Raw genomic sequence first — 25,091 nt, forward strand, 5'->3', positions numbered from 1 at the left:
ACTAACTATGGGGCCAATAAACAATATCACTATCTCAAACAGGACTGAAGTCTGAATGCCCAAACATCAAAAGTCATAACTTTTTTCATCAGATCAAATCTGTAGAAGCAGAAAATGAGTTAGTTGGCTTTTACGCCGCTTTTAGCAATATTCCAGCAATGTCAAGGCAGGGACATAGAAAATGGGCTTCACACATTGTGCCCATGTTGGAAATCGAACCTGGGCCTTTGGTGTGACGAGCGAACGCTTTAACCACTAGGCTTACCCACCGCCCCAGCAACAGAAGACAGGGTGATCCGACCTACATTTGTGCAATTCTTATTTGACGTACATCCAACTGCAGAATCAAGAGAGGTAATGCTAAATTCTAAATTAGACTCCACCAGGAGAGTAGTCTTCACGGAGAAATTCCGTCCAAGAATACTCTACCATGTGTCTCAGGCTGCACAAACAATCACAACACTGCGCACCCACCTAATGAATTCCTGTTTTTAAGCAGCTGATGTTTTATACATAACTGAGACCTGGTCATGTGACTTCGCAGAAAGAAGGAAGTGGGTTCCGCTTCCCCCCAGGACGGCAGATCCACCGAGTACATTTCATGAGATACGGGAATCTTGAAACATTATGCGTGAAACCTGCAATTACGGTCCGATTGTTTAATGTTCCTCTTGATTATTTCCACAGGGGCAGATTTGGTGTAAATATCACAGTTTTAGTTTACTATCTGGCATGGCCGTGGTGGACATGTGTTTGTATATTTACACGCCAGTACAAATACATGTGCTGCATCCACTGGGTGTATAGTGTACACAGAAGGAAGTCAAATCGTCAAGTGTTCATTTTGGTGCAGCACCATAAAGAAGGTCTACGCTAATTTCTTTAACTACATCTGGTTATTGAGTGTTCAGGGTTTTATTCATGTCTTAGCAGGGAGTATCATACTGGATTTAGTTCAGGGCCTTCATCACAGTACAAGAGGTTTGAGTTTTATAAATATATTGGTGTAGGGCAGAAAACCCTTGGACATCTAGAGTGGTTGGTTGGTTGGTTCGTTGTTTAACTCCGCACTCAGCAATATTCCAGCTATATGACGGCAGTCTGTAAATAATCGAGTCTGTACCAGACAATCCAGTGATTAATATCATGAGCATCGATCCACGCAATTGGGACCGATGACATGTATCAACCAATTCAGCGAGCCTGACCACCCAATCCCGTTAGTCGCCTTTTACAACAAGCATAGTGGCCTTTTACGGCAAGCATGGGTTGCTGAAGACCTATTCTACCCCGGAATCTTCACGGGTCGGACATCTAGAGTGAGTGAGTGAGTGAGTGAGTGAGTGAGTGAGTGAGTGAGTGAGTGAGTGAGTGAGTGAGTGAGTGAGTGAGTGAGTGAGTGAGTGAGTGAGTGAGTGAGTGAGTGAGTGAGTGGGGTTTTGCTATGATTCTGGGTTTGAATCTCTGATTGGTCCTGACTATGATCCTTGGTTTGGCTGCAACATACCTATCCACAAGGGTTTCACAAAAGTTGCAAACCTGTTTCACATCAGGCGTTCTTATCAGCTTGATTTGCTGTGATGTCCCTGAGATAATGTTGTATTAAACGCAACTCAATTCATCACAATGTCGTCACAAACTGTTTTACCCGTATTTAAATAATGATCACTCCTGAATACAATCTGATGATGGACAAGTCCATTTTATGAATGGGGGTTAAGTTTGGTAATTCCTTAATATTCTTACAATTCTCATTGCGGTTTTATCTGTACTGTTTCCCCTAATTTAGATTGCCATATTTCGCCCACTTTTGGAGGCTATTTCGAGTTGCCTTGCTACACCTGAGGGGAAAAAATACTGTTATCAAATTTATGATGTCATCTAATTGCGAGCGTATGTTCGAATCTTTAGAAATAACATCATCATAAAACAATGTTTTATCGTGAAATAAACCACACCTAGTTCATTGTTCTTTGTGATTTATCGTATATCTTATACACAGCCACATTGATACACATGAAACAGCTTTTATTGTCAGACCACAGGATTATCAAATGTCTCCACTAGATGCACTGCAGCATTTTGATACACACTGTATCAGAACCATATTGCGAGGTCAAGTCGAAACTCACAATGTAGGACTTATTTATTAAATTTTCTCTGTTTTCAAATCAGAGTTATTTTACTTATATGTTGTACTTGTGTTGAAATTAACAGGGTCATTCTGCCACTGGAAAGATGTGATAACTTCAAATGACTGTCAGGGTTAATCAAATCCAGGGAGGAAGTACAGTTATCATGGTTGAAGATCACACAGTGAAGTCACAATGACCTCAACAATAGGCTGCAACTACATTGTGATTCCCAGAGCTGCATACATGCTGAGTGAGGTGGATATGCTCAGTACACTCAGATGAAGGGATGGGTGGTGTGCACATTGCACAATGAGAACCAGCGTGAGGCACAACTCTGTATTCATGAAACGTAGCGCTGCTCCAGAACAGGGAGATAATGTATTATTCTCAAAACACAAAAATGAAATGAATGAAAGTTTAAAAAGCAATTAGAACACATCCTCGGGAATATAAGTGATTTATGCTATTTTAACAATATTCCAGCAATAACGCAACGGGGAACACCAGAAATGGGTTCATACATTGTACCATGTGGTTTTTTTCGGTGTGACGAGTAAATGCTTTAACCACAAGGTTACCCCACTGCCCCTTTTGAATAAAAAGGTGTAAAGACCTAACATAATCAGCTCTAAACTTTCATCACCACTAATCCTTTAGTTCCTGCAGGTATATGAGGATGACATGGTAGATAGGATGTGTTTACAGCTGACTGCCCCACAGCCAGGTGAGACAAGGCATGTAGACACTACCAGGGTGTATTTTAAGCATGTGTTTTAATCGCAAGCAGCTGCAGGCAACGATGAAGGCTTATCGCATGTCAGTCTCCAGTTATCTCCCCTTCCAGGTAATAATGAACCATGTCTTCACACATTGAATAACACATTATACTCTGAAGACACTGTGTTGTAAACAATGAACTTATGAGGAGGTGTTTTCAGAGAGGCTGTTGAAAAACATGAAGTGCCTTTTTTTTAATAACTGCCAGAATTTTATCAACTAGATGACAAATTATTTACCTGCATATCATAATGGATAAACAACTATCAGTTTTATGTGTAAATCTTTTCATTAACAGCATAACCTTTGAAACTGCCTGTGAAAAAGATCAGCATTTTGTAATACTGCTCACTGCAGACTTCCATGATGTATCAATAATATTGAGATCGCCTCCATGGTCTAGTGGTAGAGCGTCCGCCTGGAGAGCGGAAGGTCCGGGGTTCGATCCCCGGCCGCATCATACCAAGAGACGTTAAAAGATGGTACTTGTTGTTACCCTGTCTGGTGCTCGGCATTAAGGGGCTAAAACAAGGACTGGTTGGCTTGGAGTCAGTATACTGTGTCTGAGAAGGATATTCATGTTAAACTGCGGCAAACCCCATTTCACCTCACCTCACCAGAAATATTGCTTGCAACAGACTGCCATGTATCAGTAATAGTGATGGCTACAGGACAATTGAATACACCTGTAATATTTCTGTACATGGGAAGATGATTCACTCTAATATCGCTGACTATGGCAGAAAACCCTTCACACTTACTCCCCTGAACCGGGTGGTCGGGTAGCCTAGTGGTTAAAGCATTCGCTCGTCACACAAAAGATCCAGGTTTGATTCCCGACATGGGTACAATGTGTGAAGCCTATTTCTAGTATCCCCCACAGTGATATTGATGGAATACTGCTGAAAGCGGCGTAAAACCATACTCACTCACTCCCCTGAACCACCAAAATAAATCTACCCACAATGCTCCTGACATAAGATGGAACTGATTTTCGCCTAAGTCAGCTTGTTAGTGTTGTAGTGTTCAAGTTGCTATTAAATCAGTTCAGTTGTCAGTTCTCTTGATTATGATCATTCAAATATTTGACTTTGCATCAGGTGCAAACCCTACAACTGGCATCACAGAACATATAAGTTAGTCAGTCTTTCATTGAAATTATTCTTCCAGGCTAGATTGGCAATTACGTGTTTGGCAACTGTTAACTTGATGAGTAAAGCTGTAGGTTAATTCTGGAGGAATGCTATACCTGCACCCATTCCTCCAAGATTGCAGAAATCTGTTATCTCCAGGTCTTCTAGTCCACATTGCTATCTCGCAGCGAATAGCTGGAAATTTGCTGATGTGGCGTAAAACAATACTCATTCATTCACATAACTACAGTCTACAAATTAAATTGTTTGTTCTGTTTGTGGTTTAATCCTAGTCAGGAATATGCCAGCTATACCATGGCGGTCTGTACGTAATTGATTACAGGCCAGACTAACCCAGTGGTTGATAGCATGAGCAACATATAACTGTAACATGACAAATAGGTTGTAAAAAAATGCTTATTAGATTTTGATCCCAGCTTGCCTCACCACTACACATCTCACGTCACATCATCACCACTACACATCTCACGTCACATCATCACCACTACACATCTCACGTCACATCATCACCACTACACATCTCACGTCACATCATCACCACTACACATCTCATGTCACATCATCACCACTACATCTCACATCACATCATCACCACTACACATCTCACGTCACATCATCACCACTACACATCTCACGTCACATCATCACCACTACACATCTCACGTCACATCATCACCACTACATCTCACGTCACATCATCACCACTACACATCTCACGTCACATCATCACCACTACACATCTCACGTCACATCATCACCACTACACATCTCACGTCACATCATCACCACTACATCTCACATCACATCATCACCACTACACATCTCACGTCACATCATCACCACTACACATCTCACGTCACATCATCACCACTACACATCTCATGTCACATCATCACCACTACATCTCACGTCACATCATCACCACTACACATCTCACGTCACATCATGTTACCCGTCATTTCCACCAAACAATCATCATCCCCTTTAGTTAAATCACACCTACTGAGAACAAATGTACACAGGTGTCTATATCAGTGTGCTAAAAGAGAATACAGTAAACTATGGCTATGACAAACTCAAAGGGACCCCTTATATTTAATTTGTTATAACCATAGTTTGTTATAAGAATACATACAGCATATATATATATATATATATATATATATATATATATATATATATATATAACACAAATGGCTGGGACCCAAAATAAGTTTGATATATCCTTCAGTTTATAATAAGAGTGTTCGTTTCAAATGTGGTTTACTGTACAATGTAAAAATAAAATCCCCTGCCCCAGATTTAAATTATTGTGAGTATAAATATTGTTATTAACTACTACTCTGTTGCTACTGCTTATACTTCACATGCAATTTACAATTTTATTTCCCCCTGAACCCACTGTACATATTTCAGTATCACTGAGGCCCTAATATACATGTTATCGGGCAGACAACTGATCTAGACAATGCAGTAAATGTACAATAATTAACTGTTGTTGGAGTTCGAGTTTGTACATTCAGGAAATAGACAGAAAGTCCATTCAGTGAAATTAATAACCAAATGCACATAGTTATCTCAGTTCAGTCAATAGGTTCACTCTGTAATACAGTGAGTGAGTATGGTTTTACGCCGCTTTTAGCAATATTCCAGCAATATCACGGCGGGGGACACTAGAAATGGGCTTCACACATTGTACCCATGTCGGGAATCGAACCCGGGTCTTCGGCGTGACGAGTGAATGCTTTAACCACTTGGCTACCCGACCGCCCCCACTCTGTCATACAGCTCGGATGAGTAACATTACAGGTTTTTACCAGTTTGTAGGTCGGCACAATGACTGTGGAATATATTTATATTGTGAAAACAAAACCAATCTAGATATATATACAAAAGCAAAACTAGCCAGTTCTATAAAATCAGCATCAAGAAAATTATCTGCTTAATTATAGAGGAGAGAATTGTATTGTGTAATAAAAGATTTCATAGACTATACGAGTATGTTAGTCTAACCAGTTTGATGATGAAGTTCAAAGGACTGTGTACACATTATTAATTAGCTTATGCTAAAATGATGTTATTGTTGTCATTGTAGAGTTTTTAAGTTTTAACTATGTTCATCAATGTACTTTTCATTGCCATTTTCTATGAAGCCCAACTCTGAGAATATCTGAGGCTTTCATGTCCTAAATAACAACATGGAGACATTCCACACCAGCAATGTTTTGGAGAGTGTATGTTCAGCTTTTAATTCAACAAACTTTGCAGTCGTAAAGAGTTGAAACGATTGATTCTGTTGATATTACTTTTCTGAATTTATTGAAAAATACTTTTTTTAAAAACCTTTGAAATAACATCCACTCTCTTGTGCGAGTTATATTTCCAATTACATATAAGTATTATTTTACCTTTTTTAATGTGAGATAAATACTTGAAAAAGTAACGCTTACAGTAGCATAAAGGCATTTTTGTGTTGTGTTTTATTATTTCAAAAAGTTCTTAAATTACTGTTTTCCATTTTGGTCCAGACTGCTTTCAGATCACTCAGCAGAAAATTTGACACACTAGATTTCTCATCTTATAAGAAAAGAAAGAAAAACTCTCAAACAACACAGCATCATTTGTTTGTATATATATACGTATCGCATCAATCAGTCACAAGGCACAAAAAGAGACAGGTATGCCTAAACAAACACAGAGCCAACATTCCCCTTCTCACTGTCATACTATGCAGCGACACCCTCCTCCCCCTGAACAGCGACACCCTCCTCCCCCTGAACAGCGAAACCCTCCTCCCCCTGTAAAGTGAGACCCTCCTCCCCCTGAACAGCGAGACCCTCCTCCCCCTGTACAGCGAGATCCTCCTCCCCCTGTACAGCAAGACCCTCCTCCCCCTGAACAGCGAGACCCTCCTCCCCCTGAACAGTGAGACCCTCCTCCCCCTGTACAGCAAGACCCTCCTCCCCCTGAACAGCGAGACCCTCCTCCCCCTGTACAGTGACATACTCCTCTCCCTGTACAGTGAGACCCTTCTCCCCTTGAACAGCGAGACTCTCCCCCCTCAGTGCAGCAAGACCCTTCTCCCCTGTACAGTGAGACCATCCTCCCCTGAAAAGCAAGACCCTCCTCCCCCTTTCCAGCAAGACCCTCCCCCCCTGTACAGTGAGACCCTTCTCCCCTTGAACAGCGAGACTCTCCCCCCTCAGTGCAGCAAGACCCTTCTCCCCTATACAGTGAGACCCTCCCCCCCCTGTACAGCGAGACCCTCCTCCCCCTGTACAGTTAGACCCTCCTCCCCCTGTACAGTGAGACCCTCCTCCCCCTGTACAGTGAGACCCTCCTCCCCCTGTACAGCGAGACCCTCCTCCCCCTGTACAGTAAAACCCTCTTCCCTCAGTACAGTGAGACCCTCAGTACCTTACCCCACTCTTATTTACGTGACACCAATTCCTCATCCCATTCTTGTTCAAGTGGTATCAACTCCCCACCTTCCTCTATTCCAAACGACATCAATAGGTCCAAGTGACACCAACTCTTCTCCACCTTATATTCTCTGTACAGGTCACTGACTGTCACACACATACCTCACTAAGCCACTTCACCATACCAAGGATAGAACCCAGAGCCAGGCAAAGAACAGATAACATTATTCCACAGGCCCAGCCAAAGTCCCTGTTGAAGCACCCCATTCCAGCCACTCCACCCATCACACCCCCTCCCATTGTCCTGTGTGACTTATCAGACATACAATCAGGGCCGCGAAGCTTCTGTCCTGTAGCAGGGATAGACTGACATTTAGTCCCAGTAATAAAGTTACCTCATTTAAAAAATATATATTTGCAAATTTAAAAAAAATCCATATGGAGTCCTGAACAATCCTTACCTAGAGCTGAGGCATTCTGGATTTGCCAAGTCATTCTAGACTTGAGTTGGACTCCTTTTTTAATTTATTCTCTAGGGTCTAGGAGACAGATTAGTGAGTGAGTGAGTATGGTTTTACGCCGCTTTTAGCAATATTCCAGCAATATCACGGCGGGGGACACCAGAAATGGGCTTCACACATTGTACCCATGTCGGGAATCGAACCCGGGTCTTCGGCGTGACGAGCTAACGCTTTAACCACTAGGCTACCCGACCGCCCCAGGAGACAGATTATAGCAGGGAGAATAGTAAGTGCGTGAGTGTGTTTTTACGACACTTTTAGCAATATTCCAGTAATATCATGAGGGGAGAAACCAGAAAAGGGCCTCATACATTGTACCCATGTGGAGAACCGAACCCAGGTCTTCGGCGTGACGAGCGAAAGCTTCAACCACTGGGCTACCCCACCGCCGTCACAGAGAATAGGATGCAATATAAAATTATGCAAGGAGGCGATAGAATACTTGTTGAAACCTTTCCCAGTTTTACCGGCATCTGCCACTGTGGCGACATAATGAATAAAGCAAACACCTTCTCTTTGGGCCTTGTTTGGAGGTGGCAGGTCTGCGAGGAAACCCGACTCCTCCACAGAAAACTGTTAAGCCTTGGCAAGGTGTCCAAAATTGTCAGAGTCTGTGCCATCGACTGCTCGCAGGAAAATTTTACCACATGATTTCAAATCACATTCCAGAAACGATTGCCATGGCAATGAGGTAACAACTGTGGCAGAGGAGAGGGGTAACGTGCTTCTCTCATTAAAACTGCCGAGCTCGCAAGAAAAAGTTTTCTCGTGTGGAGCTTGAGTGTATGAACCAGAAGAACAGTGGTATGAAATGATTACTACATCAGTTGAGTTTAATGGTGCAGTGCCTGTTACGGAACATTGGTCCAAGTGTTTAATATACTGCAGATGGGGAATACGGAGTGAGTCATAACGCTCTACACAGAACAGTTATCCTCCTCCGGAAATACACTGATCCATGTGTTATGTAACATTAGAATAACCTCAGTACAAATATTTACACATAACTCATACATTGTTCATACAATAGAAGCATCCTCACTGTTAAAGATAGACTAATGTTTAGTACAAGAAATAAAGCTATCTTATCTTATTCAAAAAAATATTTTCTACAAAATAAAAAATACAACAAAACTTAATTTCTAGAGCTGAGGCAATCTAGACTTGCATTGGATTCAGTTTTTTTATTTATTCTCTAGGGTCAGGGAGACAGGCTGTGTTAAAGACAATCAGTCATTAGGCAAACACTGTCCATCAAGAAATCACATCATTATAATTAGTTGTCAGAGAGTCTCCTTTGGTTTGAGTACTGTTGAGAAGTGGGCAACTATTTCCAGTTCGTCATACCATAAAGGTATATCAGCCTAGAAGCATCACTAAATTAAGTCATAAACACTTAGAAACTATCTTCACATGTCAAACCATGTTATATAGTAACAGGTTCCCCAGGTGTTTAGTAGTAGGTCGGGGACATATTTGGAATGTAAACTTGAATCTGCCCACTCAATACACCTGTAGCAGGGATTGGCATGCGATGCTAAATTTAGTTAAAACTTATTTCAGTTTCGTTGACTCATAACAACTAATGGAGAACTCAAAAACAGTTTAGGTGCATATCAGAAGCAGGGTGCATGCTCACCATTATATTTCAGACACTGTATGTGTCAACCTAGCCTTGCTCCATGTCTGTACTGAACGAAAAGTCCAGGAATGTGTAGTAATTCTATCCTCCTAATAGGCAAGTCTAGATCTGTGGACAGTACAAGGACTCCAGTCTCTTATAGGGACAACTTGTTCTTATTATATACCTCATCTAAAACTTATGATTTTAACTCATAATTATTGCCTTAGAGACTATAATGATGCAAGTCTAGTGTCAACATGGTACTCCATCTATATGTGGCTTGTGTGTGTTTTTGTTTACTTTGACTTGGCAGCGTGCACCCCTTTTCTTCAAATCCTGGATAGACCTCTTGTGAAAGTGACAATATTTCTGGTCAATCAGTGTAATATGTTACAAATATCTCTGCCATCTTTGTTGATTACATCCATAACTTTACCTAATATGAGAATGACATCCAATAATGGTGGTTAAAATATCTCAATGTGATGTACTGTTCTATGTTAGAGACAGCTAATAAGACCAATGTATGTTTCCCTTCCTTTTATATGCCATGATGGGGTAGTCTAGTGGTTAAAGCGTTTACCTGTCACGCCAAAGACCTGGGTTCGAAACCCCACATGAGTACAATGTGTGAAGCCCCTTTCTGTGATATTGCTGGATTATTGCTGAAAGTGGCATAAACACACTCACTCACTATCTAAACATGAGAATATCTTCCCTTTTATGTCTGGTAATTACTTGACACAAATGTTGCCAGATTCCCTTGATCTGGTCGTGGACATGGACATTAATTGAAGCTCCATCTACAGACAGGTGTGAGATGATGGAGTGCATACATCACAAGCCCAGAAAGAGGCTCTCAGAGTAAATATTAATCTAGTTAAACTTCTTTGACATGGGAAGCAGTAAAGGTGGAGAGCTTGTCAGATTGGCGCCAAACAATTTCCCCTTTTGACAGAGTCACCCAATTAATTTGGACTTGTGTTCTGCAAGCTGTAATTGGTGAGATGACCTAGACAACAGTCCCAGAATGCACTGCAGTTTTTCCCACTCTCCACTGCTCATGATGTGATAAGAGCATTACTTGGTTCAAGAATTACTTATCTTAGACAAGAATCATCCGAAAATTACAAATCTCCCCGGTCTCCAGAAATTTGAAAGAACAAATCATCTGACTGTTACAGTCCTACAAAAGTGATCTGTCCAACTTAATTAGAGTATTCCTTGTTGCTATGGAATCAGAAAGAATAAAAATTAAAAAAACCTTAAAAGACAAAACGCACAAGTTGACAAACTGGTCATTGTATGTGCAAAGGTTCATGAAAGCATACCTATTAGTTTTAGAGATTTGGTCTGGACGTTCACACCAATATGAACAGAGTCAAAGTCAAACCTGTTGCCTTGGAAACAGGAAAAATTAAAATTCTAAAAAACCCTAAATAACAAAAGGCACAAGTTGACAAACTGGTCATTGTGTGCGCAAAGTTTCATGACAGAATGCCTATTAGTTTTAGAGATTTGGTCTGGACAAAAAATGATTACAGACGGACAGATGCACAAATTGACAGACAAGCTGATTACTATATCCATCCTCCCCCTGTATTACATACCGGGGGGATAAAATAAACCCTTCTTATTACTTAATGACATATTTAATTATTGTACTGTTTTTTGTAACATACCATTACACACTTTTTATGAGGTCAATAACTGTTTTAATGAACCCGAAAAAGGCAAAGTTGACCGAGGACGAATTGTTGTATTAAATAATAAGTAGACAAGGCAGATTCAACATATCAAACCATGTTTAAATAGATATAATAACATAAGGAGGTTCCAACAAATGGAAACATTTGATTGGCTAAGGTTATGGGAAATTTGGGTAATTCCCATTCTATTTTAAGTAACTCAAGCCACTACAGTAAATTATCAGACCTGACTTGAGTCAATATGTGTTTCTGCCGAATGACACATGACCACTTCTAGGTGAATGAATAAGGAAGTTACCTTCACATCATATAATAATACTTGCAATCACTGTCAGCAGCAGCCAAAGCAACATAAATCATTATTGATGCATTCACAAATGTATTTCTCAATCTTAGTGTTACGAGACTTTTCAGACCATATCCCTATACTATACACAGCTTGTATTTCAGGAATGTTAAACTACAAACACTACATGTTATTACGTAACATGACTCAAACTCAAAACAAGGAAATATTATTTTGGGCTTTATCCTTGAACCACATTGCCCTTGGCACTGGAGGAGAGCTGTAGACAACATCTGATAGTGCTGGAACCATACCTGTCAGCAATGTACTTTTCCAGAATAATTCACTCCCTGGTCCCCCTCCCCCAGCCCTCTCTCTAACTATCCCCTCACCCTGCCCCCTCTCTAACCATCCCCTCACCCTGCCCCCTCTCTAACCATTCCCCTCACCCTGTCCCCTCTCTAAGCATCTCTGTCACCCTGCCCCCTCTCTAACCATCCCCTCACCCTGCCCCCACTCTAACCATCCCCTCACCCTGCCCCCTCTCTAACCATCCCCTCACCCTGTCCCCTCTCTAACCTTCCCCTCACCCTTCCCCCTCTCTAACCTTCCCCTCACCCTGCCCCCTGTCTAACCTTCCCCTCACCCTGCCCCCTCTCTAACCATCCCCTCACCCTGCCCCCTCTCTAACCATCCCCTCACCCTGCCCCCTCTCTAACCATCCCCTCACCCTGCCCCCTGTCTAACCATCCCCTCACCCTGCCCCCTGTCTAACCATCCCCTCACCCTGCCCCCTCTCTAACCATCCCCTCACCCTGCCCCCTCTCTAACCATCCCCTCACCCTGCCCCCTGTCTAACCATCCCCTCACCCTGCCCCCTCTCTTACCATCCCCTCACCCTGCCCCCTCTCTAACCATCCCCTCACCCTGCCCCCTGTCTAACCTTCCCCTCACCCTGTCCCCTCTCTAACCATCTCCTAACCCTGCCCCCTCTCTAACCATCCCCTCACCCTGACCCCTCTCTCACCATCCCCTCACCCTGCCCCCTCTCTAACCATTCCCCTCACCCTGTCCCCTCTCTAAGCATCTCTGTCACCCTGCCCCCTCTCTAACCATTCCCCTCACCCTGTCCCCTCTCTAAGCATCTCTGTCACCCTGCCCCCTCTCTAACCATCCCCTCACCCTGCCCCCACTCTAACTATCCCCTCACCCTTCCCCCTCTCTAACCATCCCCTCACCCTGTCCCCTCTCTAACTATCCCCTCACCCTGCCCCCCCCTCTAACCGTCCCCTCACCCTGCCCCCTCTCTAACCATCCCCTCACCCTGACCCCTCTCTAACCGTCCCCTCACCCTGACCCCTCTCTAACCATCCCCTCACCCTGACCCCTCTCTAACCGTCCCCTCACCCTGACCCCTCTCTAACCATCCCCTCACCCTGCCCCCTCTCTTACCTTCCCCTCACCCTGTCCCCTCTCTAACCGTCCCCTCACCCTGACCCCTCTCTAACCATCCCCTCACCCTGCCCCCTCTCTTACCTTCCCCTCACCCTGTCCCCTCTCTAACCTTCCCCTCACCCTGCCCCCTCTCTAACCATCCCCTCACCCTGCCCCCTCTCTAACCTTCCCCTCACCCTGCCCCCCCCTCTAACCATCCCCTCACCCTGACCCCACTCTAACCTTCCCCTCACCCTGCCCCCTCTCTAACCATCCCCTCACCCTGCCCCCTCTCTAACCTTCCCCTCACCCTGCCCCCTCTCTAACCATCCCCTCACCCTGCCCCCTCTCTAACCTTCCCCTCACCCTGCCCCCTCTCTAACCATCCCCTCACCCTGCCCCCTCTCTAACCGTCCCATCACCCTGCCCCTATCTAACCATCTCTGTCACCCTGCCCCCTCTCTAACCATCCCCTCACCCTGCCCCCTCTCTAACTATCCCCTCACCCTGCCCCCTCTCTAACCTTCCCCTCACCCTGCCCCCCCCTCTAACCATCCCCTCACCCTGACCCCACTCTAACCTTCCCCTCACCCTGCCCCCTCTCTTACCTTCCCCTCACCCTGTCCCCTCTCTAACCTTCCCCTCACCCTGCCCCCTCTCTAACCATCCCCTCACCCTGCCCCCTCTCTAACCTTCCCCTCACCCTGCCCCCCCCTCTAACCATCCCCTCACCCTGACCCCACTCTAACCTTCCCCTCACCCTGCCCCCTCTCTAACCATCCCCTCACCCTGCCCCCTCTCTAACCTTCCCCTCACCCTGCCCCCTCTCTAACCATCCCCTCACCCTGCCCCCTCTCTAACCTTCCCCTCACCCTGCCCCCTCTCTAACCATCCCCTCACCCTGCCCCCTCTCTAACCGTCCCATCACCCTGCCCCTATCTAACCATCTCTGTCACCCTGTCCCCTCTCTAACCATCCCCTCACCCTGTCCCCTCTCTAACCTTCCCCTCACCCTGCCCCCTCTCTAACCTTCCCCTCACCCTGCCCCCCCCTCTAACCATCCCCTCACCCTGACCCCACTCTAACCTTCCCCTCACCCTGCCCCCTCTCTAACCATCCCCTCACCCTGCCCCCTCTCTAACCTTCCCCTCACCCTGCCCCCTCTCTAACCTTCCCCTCACCCTGCCCCCTCTCTAACCTTCCCCTCACCCTGCCCCCTCTCTAACCTTCCCCTCACCCTGCCCCCTCTCTAACTATCCCCTCACCCTGCCCCCTCTCTAACTATCCCCTCACCCTGCCCCCTCTCTAACCATACCCTCACCCTGTCCCCTCTCTAACCATCCCCTCACCCTGCCCCCTCTCTAACCATCCCCTCACCCTGCCCCCTCTCTAACTATCCCCTCACCCTGCCCCCTCTCTAACCATACCCTCACCCTGTCCCCTCTCTAACCATCCCCTCACCCTGCCCCCTCTCTAACCATCCCCTCACCCTGCCCCCTCTCTAACCTTCCCCTCACCCTGCCCCCTCTCTAACCATCCCCTCACCCTGCCCCCTCTCTAACTATCCCCTCACCCTGCCCCCTCTCTAACCATCCCCTCACCCTGCCCCCTCTCTAACCTTCCCCTCACCCTGCCCCCTCTCTAACCATCCCCTCACCCTGCCCCCTCTCTAACTATCCCCTCACCCTGCCCCCTCTCTAACCTTCCCCTCACCCTGCCCCCTCTCTAACCATCCCCTCACCCTGCCCCCTCTCTAACTATCCCCTCACCCTGCCCCCTCTCTAACCATCCCCTCACCCTGCCCCCTCTCTAACCTTCCCCTCACCCTGCCCCCTCTCTAACCATCCCCTCACCCTGCCCCCTCTCTAACTATCCCCTCACCCTGCCCCCTCTCTAACTATCCCCTCACCCTGCCCCCTCTCTAACCATCCCCTCACCCTGCCCCCTCTCTAACTATCCCCTCACCCTGCCCCCTCTCTAACCATCCCCTCACCCTGCCCCCTCTCTAACCATCCCCTCACCCTGCCCCCTCTCTAACTATCCCCTCACCCTGCCCCCTCTCTAACCTTCCCCTCACCCTGCCCCCTCTCTAACCATCCCCTCACCCTGCCCCCTCTCTAACCATCCCCTCACCCTGCCCCCTCTCTAACCATCCCCTCACCCTGTCCCCTCTCTAACCATCCCCTCACCCTGCCTTCTCTCTAACCATCCCCTCACCCTGCCTTCTCTCTAACCATCCCCTCACCCTGCCTTCTCTCTAACCATCCCCTCACCCTGCCTTCTCTCTAACCATCCCCTCACCCTGTCCCCTCTCTAACCATCCCCTCACCCTGTCCCCTCTCTAACCATACCCTCACCCTGCCTTCTCTCTAACCATCCCCTCACCCTGCCCCCTCTCTAACCATCCCCTCACCCTGCCCCCTCTCTAACTATCCCCTCACCCTGCCCCCTCTCTAACCTTCCCCTCACCCTGCCCCCTCTCTAACCATCCCCTCACCCTGCCCCCTCTCTAACCATCCCCTCACCCTGCCCCCTCTCTAACCATCCCCTCACCCTGTCCCCTCTCTAACCATCCCCTCACCCTGCCTTCTCTCTAACCATCCCCTCACCCTGCCTTCTCTCTAACCATCCCCTCACCCTGCCTTCTCTCTAACCATCCCCTCACCCTGCCTTCTCTCTAACCATCCCCTCACCCTGTCCCCTCTCTAACCATCCCCTCACCCTGTCCCCTCTCTAACCATCCCCTCACCCTGCCCCCTCTCTAACCTTCCCCTCACCCTGCCTTCTCTCTAACCATCCCCTCACCCTGCCCCCTCTCTAACCATCCCCTCACCCTGCCCCCTCTCTAACCGTCCCATCACCCTGCCCCTATCTAACCATCTCTGTCACCCTGCCCCCTCTCTAACCATCCCCTCACCCTGTCCCCTCTCTAACCATCCCCTCACCCTGTCCCCCCTCTAACCATCCCCTCACCCTGCCCCCTCTCTAACCATCCCCTCACCCTGCCCCCTCTCTAACCTTCCCCTCACCCTGCCCCCTCTCTAACCATCCCCTCACCCTGCCCCCTGTCTAACCGTCCCCTCACCCTGCCCCCTCTCTAACCTTCCCCTCACCCTGTCCCCTTTCTCTTACCGGCCCCCTCACCCTGTCCCCTCTCTAACCATCCCCTCACCCTGCCCCCTCTCTAACCTTCCCCTCACCCTGCCCCCTCTAACCATCCCCTCACCCTGCCCCCCCTCTAACCATCCCCTCACCCTGCCCCCTCTCTAACCATCCCCTCACCCTGCCCCCCCTCTAACCATCCCCTCACCCTGCCCCCCCTCTAACCATCCCCTCACCCTGCCCCCTCTCTAACCATCCCCTCACCCTGTCCCCCCTCTAACCATCCCCTCACCCTGCCCCCCTCTAACCATCCCCTCACCCTGTCCCCCCTCTAACCATCCCCTCACCCTGCCCCCTCTCTAACCATCCCCTCACCCTGCCCCCTCTCTCTTACCGGCCCCCTCACCCTGCCCCCTCTCTAACCATCCCCTCACCCTGCCCCCTCTCTAACCTTCCCCTCACCCTGCCCCCTCTCTCTTACCGGCCCCCTCACCCTGCCCCCTCTCTAACCATCCCCTCACCCTGCCCCCTCTCTAACCGGCCCCCTCACACTACCCTCCTCCTAGTGCATCCCAGAGTACATTCAGCAATTGCTTAAAAAAAGTCAAAAAGAAATTCTTGGACTTAAACATTATTTGCTACCACGACAAAATTAAACTGATCCTCGACCGATGAAGCTGATCATTGTTAATTCAGGCAACTGACAAGAACAAACTACAAGAACTGGTTGTGCAACTTGACACACGAGGGGAATGTTTTCAACATATCTGTAAAAATCATGAAGGTTTTGAGTGGAAAAATGTGCTTTAGCTATGATCATGTATGTAGACTATTTGTGAGATTAAAAGAAATGCCCTTGGGTAATCAGGTCCAATAGTCAGGTCATGTTGGCACCTTTATCCAGATACAGGAAACATCCAAAAACCTAATCCATATCCTAAGAACTGTGTACAAATTATGTGTAATTGCATGTCTATTTAAAGGCTGTTGGCAGCTGAAGAAACTGCATGGGGAAAGATGAGGTATGAAAACCTGCTCTGCTGCTGCTGCTGCTGCGGCTGCTGCGTAGGAGAGATTCATTGTGGAAGGCACCTGTCCGAGACCATCATCTCCAGGAACAGAAGTATTATACATCACATTCTTCAACATCATCAGTGCCAAAGTGCACTAATTTTTAGGGGAGAAAGAAGGCAAGACACATTGCAATTTCTTCCTCTGTTGGTGCTTGATTTCCAAACAATGATGTGAGGCGAGTTGTCTGGTAGTGAGACAGGCAGGGATCAAGATATAAATCTACTATTGCCTTAATTATGTGAGATGTTACATCTAATCCTTGAAAGATATCAATATTCCAATTTTCCTGCAAGGGTATTTCTGATGCTTCGAGAAATAGGCCATATTTCTCATCTTGCTTCGCCCTTATCATCATTAAGGAGCAATAGTTGTGATGTATGGGAGGTGAAACGTGGTTTAATGTGCCGTTCAAGATTATAGCACTTATATAGCAATGTGTGTATGTGTGTGGTGGTGGTGGTGGTGGTGGCAGTGTGTGTGTGTGTGTGTGTGTGTGTGTGTGTGTGTGTGTGTGTGTGTGTGTGTGTGTGTGTGTGTGTGTGTGTGTGTGTGTGTGTGTGTGTGTGTGTGTGTGTGTGTGTGTGACCGTTTGTCTGCTTGTTCTAGTCTGGACTAGAGTCTCTTTTATAGTACTACTCCTGCACCCACAGAGACACCATGCCGCAGTTTAACACGGATACCCTACCCTACCCAGCATACTGACTCTGAGCCAACCAGTCCCTGTTTTATCCTTAATGCTGAGTCCCAGACTGGGTAACGATAAGTAAAGTACCATCTTCTAATGTCTTTGGTATGACGCGGCCAGGTGATTAAACCACCAATCTACTAGACTGTGGAGGTGGTTAGTGACGTATGAGCACTCCCGTCTCCTCCAAACATATACAGATTCTAAAGCAGAATCTTAATTTTCTTTAAATTCCTAAATAGCAAAAGGCACCACTTCAACCCCTGATTAATACATGTACCAAAATGTAGAATGTTTTTTTTAGTTCTGGTCCGGAAATGACACCTACCTCCGTTTCAGCCAACTTTGTCTAACTTGTTTCCATGGAAACAGGGGAAAATCAAATTTTGACAAATTCCTAAATAGCAAAAGGCACAACTTCAGCCCTAGGTTAATACATGTACCAGATTTGGATGAAAAGTTTTTCACGGTTTTCAAGTTGTGCTCAGGAAATGAATTCCACCATCTCTATCGAGTCCACATTGTTTCCATGGAAATCAAGCAAAATGAAAATGCAAAATATCTGTAAATAGCAAAAGGCACCATTTCAGGTTCGATTTGATATAATTGCCAAGTTTTGTTGAAGGATATTGAACATTTTTTTAATTGTGCTCTGGAAACGTAACCCATACCTTTATGAGACTAAGTCCAGATTGTTTTCATGGAAATCAAGTAAAATAAAATGACAAAAATCTGTAAAAAGCGAAAGGCAACACTCCAGGATCTGTTTGATATATCTGCCAATTTTTGTTGAAAAAAAATTGAACGGTCTGCGAAAACGAACTAATTTCGGACAGACGAGGCGAAGACTATATCTCCCTGCATTATGTGTCAGGGTGATAAAAACAAATCATGAAGTCATCACAGAAAGGGAATCAGATGGACTTTCTAGATGAGACATAGAAGCAAGTGCCTGTACTAGACACTGTACCCCTGTTACAACTTATCAACATCCCACTATCACCAGGCATGTGCCGGTAGATAACAGCTAGACACTATCCAGATTGCCTCAGTGAGGTGTGGAATAAAAGAATATACATGTTACCAGCATTGAAAATGTCATGACTGTGTGAAAGACAGATGTTTGACATGACCTTGTCCCAGGGGAGGTAACTGATAACAGCAGATAGTTTCTACATTATCAACTACCGTATTCGACGTAATAAGCGCCCCGCTCTAATAAGCGCCCATGGTGATATTTGCTAATATATTGGCAAGTGAACAATTCCAATGAGCACCCCTTCCGATTGATCAATGTACACAAGACTTATTTATTCGTGTATAAAACGCACTCTTGTGTTATATGCACCCTTAATTATGGGCAATTAAATTCTGGAAAATATATCTGTCGTATATAAACAGTTTAGGCCGTCAGTATAAACCACAAAATTTATCTTTCAACTCGTTTTTTCCACCAAAATAATATTCTAATAAGAGCCTCCCATTTCCAATTTTGAGAGCGCCCTGGGCGCTTATTACGTCGAATACGGTATTCCAAATGACATGCATCAAAACATGGCATGAAAACAACTCTCTGTTTCTAGCTGTTTCACTCATATCTCTGAAATACGGTTGGAATATCTGTCTCCATGCTGACGTGCCCCCCTCCTCCCCAAGCCTCTCCTTAATACAATAAACATATTACCAACCCCGATCTTACACTGTGTCAATTGTCCATGACCACCCCCAAACCAATGCAATGAGAAAGGCACAATATGCTTACCAGTGACTGTATTCCTCTGAATACTGTAGATATTTTTATCAAATATCATTCATTTTAGCACGGGTGGCAACTTCAATAAAAGTTATTGGCTGTGATTGGCTTGTTGATTCCATATCAATCATCATCTTATAATGGGTTATTCAGAAACATTAGTATATTTTTTTTTTCCTAGCATGATTTAAAAAAATATTAAGGTTTTTTACAAACATTCCTGCATTATGACATTTTTCATCCCAATGAGAACATTTATTATAAATTAAACTTCCAAATGTATAAATGTGTAGTATGCTTATAAAACGTTAAAGTCACCTCTAACACACCACTGAATCAGGTTATGATAAAATATATTCTAAAACAACACTGAAACAGACAAAAATTTGAGAAATCTACTACCTTCTCTTAAACTAACAATTAAATCCAAAATTACTGAGTTGAGAGATGAGAGCTGCTTGACACCTAGTTCTACCTGGTGTATATAGGAGATATCTCCCAGAGGGTCTTAGGCTGGGTCACGACTGGACCAATTGGGCAGCACTTCAGATAAGGGTGAAGCTCAGCCAAACTCTGACATATCTGATGCTGTTAAGTGAGACTTCCATAGACTTTTTCTTGACTTATCAGTTTTAGAACCCTCCAATTGCTAAAGAAAATAAACAGCTGATAACAAGTTCCATGTTATCAGCTTGCATGTCAAACAGCTTACTACTCAGGATGTGGAATGACTCCCTTATATTTTGTTCTTTGGCACCCATGACTTCTGATTCTGAGTGTATCTGGACATCTTGTGTAGAATTTCTAGGCGGGGCACGAGAATTAATCTAAAGAATTTGTTTGCCTGATTTCCTCCCCTCACTGCACCTGGATACAACAATCTGGATCATTTTTTTCACTGATTAAATACTATTTCAGTAAACACACAGCATTAGAACATCTTGACCTACATATGACCTTGAAAGGATGGATGAAATAGCTGCCTGCAGTGGTAGTAATGTTTTAGCTGGATGTGTAGACTGACATCTAGTCTCTGAAATGAACATATCTTACAGAAAAGAACAGTTGTTAAATTATCTCAATAAAAATATAAAAAAGGAGCCCAGAGACTCTCTTTATTTTCAGATACTGCAGTAATAAGACTTGCCAAACATTATAGACTTGCATGGGCTGTATTGGATATATTTGTATGCGTAACAGGGATCCAGATCATATTTTGAGCCATAGAGTATTTACTAACATAGTTTTCTATAGGTACATTTTGTATTTAATGTAGTTTTACTTCACTGGGTCCAGTCTATTGGCTATTTTTACACCAATATATTTAATAATTCTGCCTAAAAAGCTGTCTTATGTTGACTCTAGACTAACATCTAGTCTTTGAAATGAACATACCTTACAGAAAAAACAGTTGTTGAATTACTGATATAAAATATAATAAAAAGGAGCCCAGAGACTTTCTTCATTTTCAGATACTGATACTGCAGTAATCTAGGCTTGCCAAACATTATAGATTTATTATGCATTATAGCTAAATTGGATATACCTTATTCGACGTATTAAGCGCCCGGGGTGCTCTCAAAATTGGAAATAGTGGGCTCTTATTAGAACATAATTTTGGTGAGAACAAAAACAGAGTTGAAAAATTGTAAAATTCGTACAGTAGTTTATGCTGACAGCCTGAAATGATACAAAAGAAAAGTATGTATCATACACGACAGATATATTTTCCAGAATTTAATTGCGCACAATTAAGGGTGCATATAACAAACGAGTGAGTATTATACACGAATCAATAAGTCTTGTGTACATTGATCAATCGGAAGGGGTGCTAATTGGGATTGTTCACTAGCAAATACATAAGCAAATATCGCCATGGGCGCTAATTAGAGCGGGGCGCTTATTACGTGGAATACGGTATTTGTTTTAAGGTCTGTATGACAGACTACACTGACTCCAACTCTGTACCTGTTCATGTGCTCTCCCAAAGGCGTAACCAGTTGTACAAACTCACAACAATCATAAAAATGTGTAATTAACATCAAACGAAACATAGAGCCTTTTCATGTATTATCACTGCAAATACTGTCCCATAGAGTTCCTGTATGCGTGATGCCTGCATTCAGTCAGTAAATAAAGATATGTGAAGAATTTAAACAGGATACAGTTTGTAATAACACAGGGTGGTTATAGTGGTCGGGTTCGTACATAAGCACCTCAAAATTAAATGGGTAATGGGGATTTATAGCATGAGGAAGAAATTTTCTGAAAATCACATGAACACTTTATATAATCAGATAAGGTAATAACAGGTCTTACTTGTGTAATTAAGAATTGATTTCTTGACATGCTATTTCCAGTGTTATATGCTCACAGTTGCGTCTTTGTGTTGGTAAAAATAATCAAAACCCATTGTATGCTTGCATTATGCGCATACCCCTCTACACAGCTGTGTATTTTTTTAAAATAATTGGCACTATACACAAGAAAATATTGTGCCCAAACAGTAGCACAAATTGTAAGTAAATGTCAAGGTCACTACAACCATCCAAATCCAAAAATATGAATTGTATGTGTCAGTATGCTGGATTTTACGAACTGAATTAAACCACAAACCAAATGACAAACAGACATATTTCTGGTGACATTCTTGTGTATGGAAACTCAGAGCTCAAGTAGAATAAATTAAGCGCGACATCATGTCAGACATTGTGATGTCATGACATCCGAACAGGCCGTCAAGACGCCTTGTACAGGTGTTCAGTGACCAGCCAATCAAATAGCAAGATTCTTTTAAGCGTATAATAATAATAGTTGTTCTGTCAAGCGAGACAAGGACGGCAACAATCATAACAATAGTGTGGTGTTTCTAGAATTACTCACTTCCTACATCACAAGCAGAATCAAAATATTTCATTGATTTATTTTTTGTTTAGATATGGCATTTTAAGATGAGAATAATTTGAGTCTGAGAAACCTGAGAGAAGCAAAATTCCAATTTTCCAGCAATATCATGTTTGGGGACACCAGAAATGGGCTTCACACATTGTACCACATGTATTTAGGTGGCATTTGTTGACGACACATCAACATTACTGCACACTGTTTCACAGTTCTGCACTGAGGAACACACAGTAAGGATACTGTTCAGGTTTATCAATATGTGATGGCTTCAGTATTGATTAGGGCTGGGACGGGTAACTCGGGTACTCGGGTCGGGTGGGTGCTGAGTAGGACCCGAGTACCAACAGGACTACCCGGGCCTGTGCTTAGCCACGTGATATATTGTTTCATGACAAAAATTCACTATATAACTACATGGTTCCACGATAATTTTAAGTCTCTATTGTTCGCATTTCTTTATGACTATGAACACATTCCTTCTGACTTATATATGTTTGAACAAAGCTAAAACTTCAGTCAACTTCAGTGTACGCAAGTCCACATCATTTTATACGTGTATCTAGATACATTTTGCCAGGGCTACTGTCAAACTATTCCCAATCGGACAGCCCTAGTATTGATATAGCATTAGGAGACAGTACAGCGCATGTGTTGAAACCTTGGAGACACTTCTAATCAGCAGTGAGTGTCTTTGTATTGATTGTTCAAATGTCATGTTCAGAAACACAATATCATCGACAGCTTTATGGGCTGGGATAAGTACCAGCTGAGGAACCTGCTACAGCTGATGGCTGCATAGCTATTTGACAAAAGCCCCCCAAAACACATATAATTTTCAAAGATTAAAAATACCATTTCGACCCCAATGTCAAAGGACACACCACCAAGCAGTATCACGCTTAAAGACACCCCACCATCAAAGGCACCTTAAATATAACAACACACCACTAACACCCATTGCCAAAGCGTGTATGTGGTTGTGTGTGAGTCGTGTGTGTGAGTCGTGTGTGTGAGTCGAGTCGTGTGTGTGAGTCGTGTGTGTGTGTGTGTGTGTGTGTGTGTGTGTGTGTGTGTGTGTGTGTGTGTGTGTGTGTGTGTGTGTGTGTGTGTGTGTGTGTGTGTGTGTGTGTGTGTACTTTGTGCGTGTACTTTGTGTGTGTTGTGTGTGTTCCTTTCCCTACTCGGCCAACCCCAACTGAACATGGAACCCATGCTTGGATTCAAACCTTGTTTTTTTCTGGGACAAGAAAACACAGGAGCAATGTCACCCCCTTCTGGAACCATGGGCAGCCAAGTGGTCAATGACCAGGACTGCACAGTATTACAGGTACATTGGTATGGCGGATCTGCCTGTTCAATCAGTGCCAATCAATGTCAAACACTTTGGCTCCCGATATATCGCAATACAGATTACAATACAGATACCCGTACTGCATTATATTGCAATACATCTTTTTCCCAATACACAGCACTATCAAAGACACTTCATTTCATTCAGCAAAGTTGTGTCCCTTAGCTCTGCCAGGATCCAATGATTGCGGGTTTGAATCTAAATTCATTCTGATAATGATCTTCAGTAGAGCATCCCACCCATGTTAAACTTCTACGACCTTTGTCAATTTCCTTTTACTATAAGCACACACAATGTGATACAAAATGAAAACTGTTCAAAGAGGCTCTCTCATTCACTCACCCCATTACAATCACTGAAAATAATGGGAAGACAAATAAATAAGACTCACCACAGAACCTTCTCCCTGGCAAACTTCCACTCGGGTAGTTTTCCCGTCCGCTTCACCACCAGCTTAAGGCGGTCGGTGACGGTCAACACCCTCACCGCGCTGCTGCAAGCCGCGTTCTCAAGGCTGATATTGTTTGCCTCTAGAATCTGGTCACCAACTTCTAAACCAGAGGCAGCTGAAAAGTAAATTATTTAACTTAATATGCATGTTACAATCATAACTGATCTAACATTTACTGGGGGCCTTGGTGGCCCAGTCGTCTAATGTCGCAATTTGCTGTACAGAGTTGTGTCCCTTGGGCATGCCAGAAACCTATGATTGTGGGTACGAATCCTGCTTAGCCCTGATTATGTTTCTAGGTTTGTCAGCACCATACCCGTGCTTATGGGTTTCATCGAAGTGGTTAACGTCATAAGACCTGCATCACTTCGGGCTTTCCACCCACATTATGCTGACACGCCGCGATATAACTGGAATACTGTTCAAAGTGGAGTTAAACCCAACTCACTCACTCACTCTGAGTAAATAACACACTAGAAGAATGAAGTGCATGTCAACCTGAGAAGTGATTATTACTAAGTTTGGAGCAAGCAAACCAGTGTCTGAAAGTGACCATTTCCTGATCAGAGTTTAGTCTCTGAAATGAAAATATTTGACAGAAAAAAACTCTTTTTAAATTATCGTTATGAAATATAATATAAAGGAACCAAGAGATTTTCTTCATCCTGTAACTACGGTAATCTAGTCTTGGTCTGTATCGGATGTATTT

At 44.4% G+C, this 25,091-nt stretch overlaps 1 protein-coding gene across 7 annotated transcripts in view; it reads right to left on the reverse strand.

Annotated features, from left to right (window-relative positions):
• The window catches only part of LOC124138089 (PDZ domain-containing protein 7-like), an 88,262-nt gene that overhangs the window by 36,213 nt on the left and 26,958 nt on the right, over nt 1–25,091 (reverse strand). For all 7 annotated transcript variants that reach the window (XM_048393275.1, XM_048393274.1, XM_048393272.1 and 4 more), the window contains one exon: nt 24,323–24,497. In XM_048393275.1, the coding sequence (XP_048249232.1) occupies nt 24,323–24,497 (175 nt within the window). The remainder of the gene's footprint in view (nt 1–24,322; nt 24,498–25,091) is intronic.

Source organism: Haliotis rufescens, unplaced genomic scaffold (genome assembly GCF_023055435.1).
Source record: "Haliotis rufescens isolate VD_foot unplaced genomic scaffold, xgHalRufe1.0.p SCAF_12, whole genome shotgun sequence".
NCBI lineage: Eukaryota > Metazoa > Mollusca > Gastropoda > Lepetellida > Haliotidae > Haliotis > Haliotis rufescens.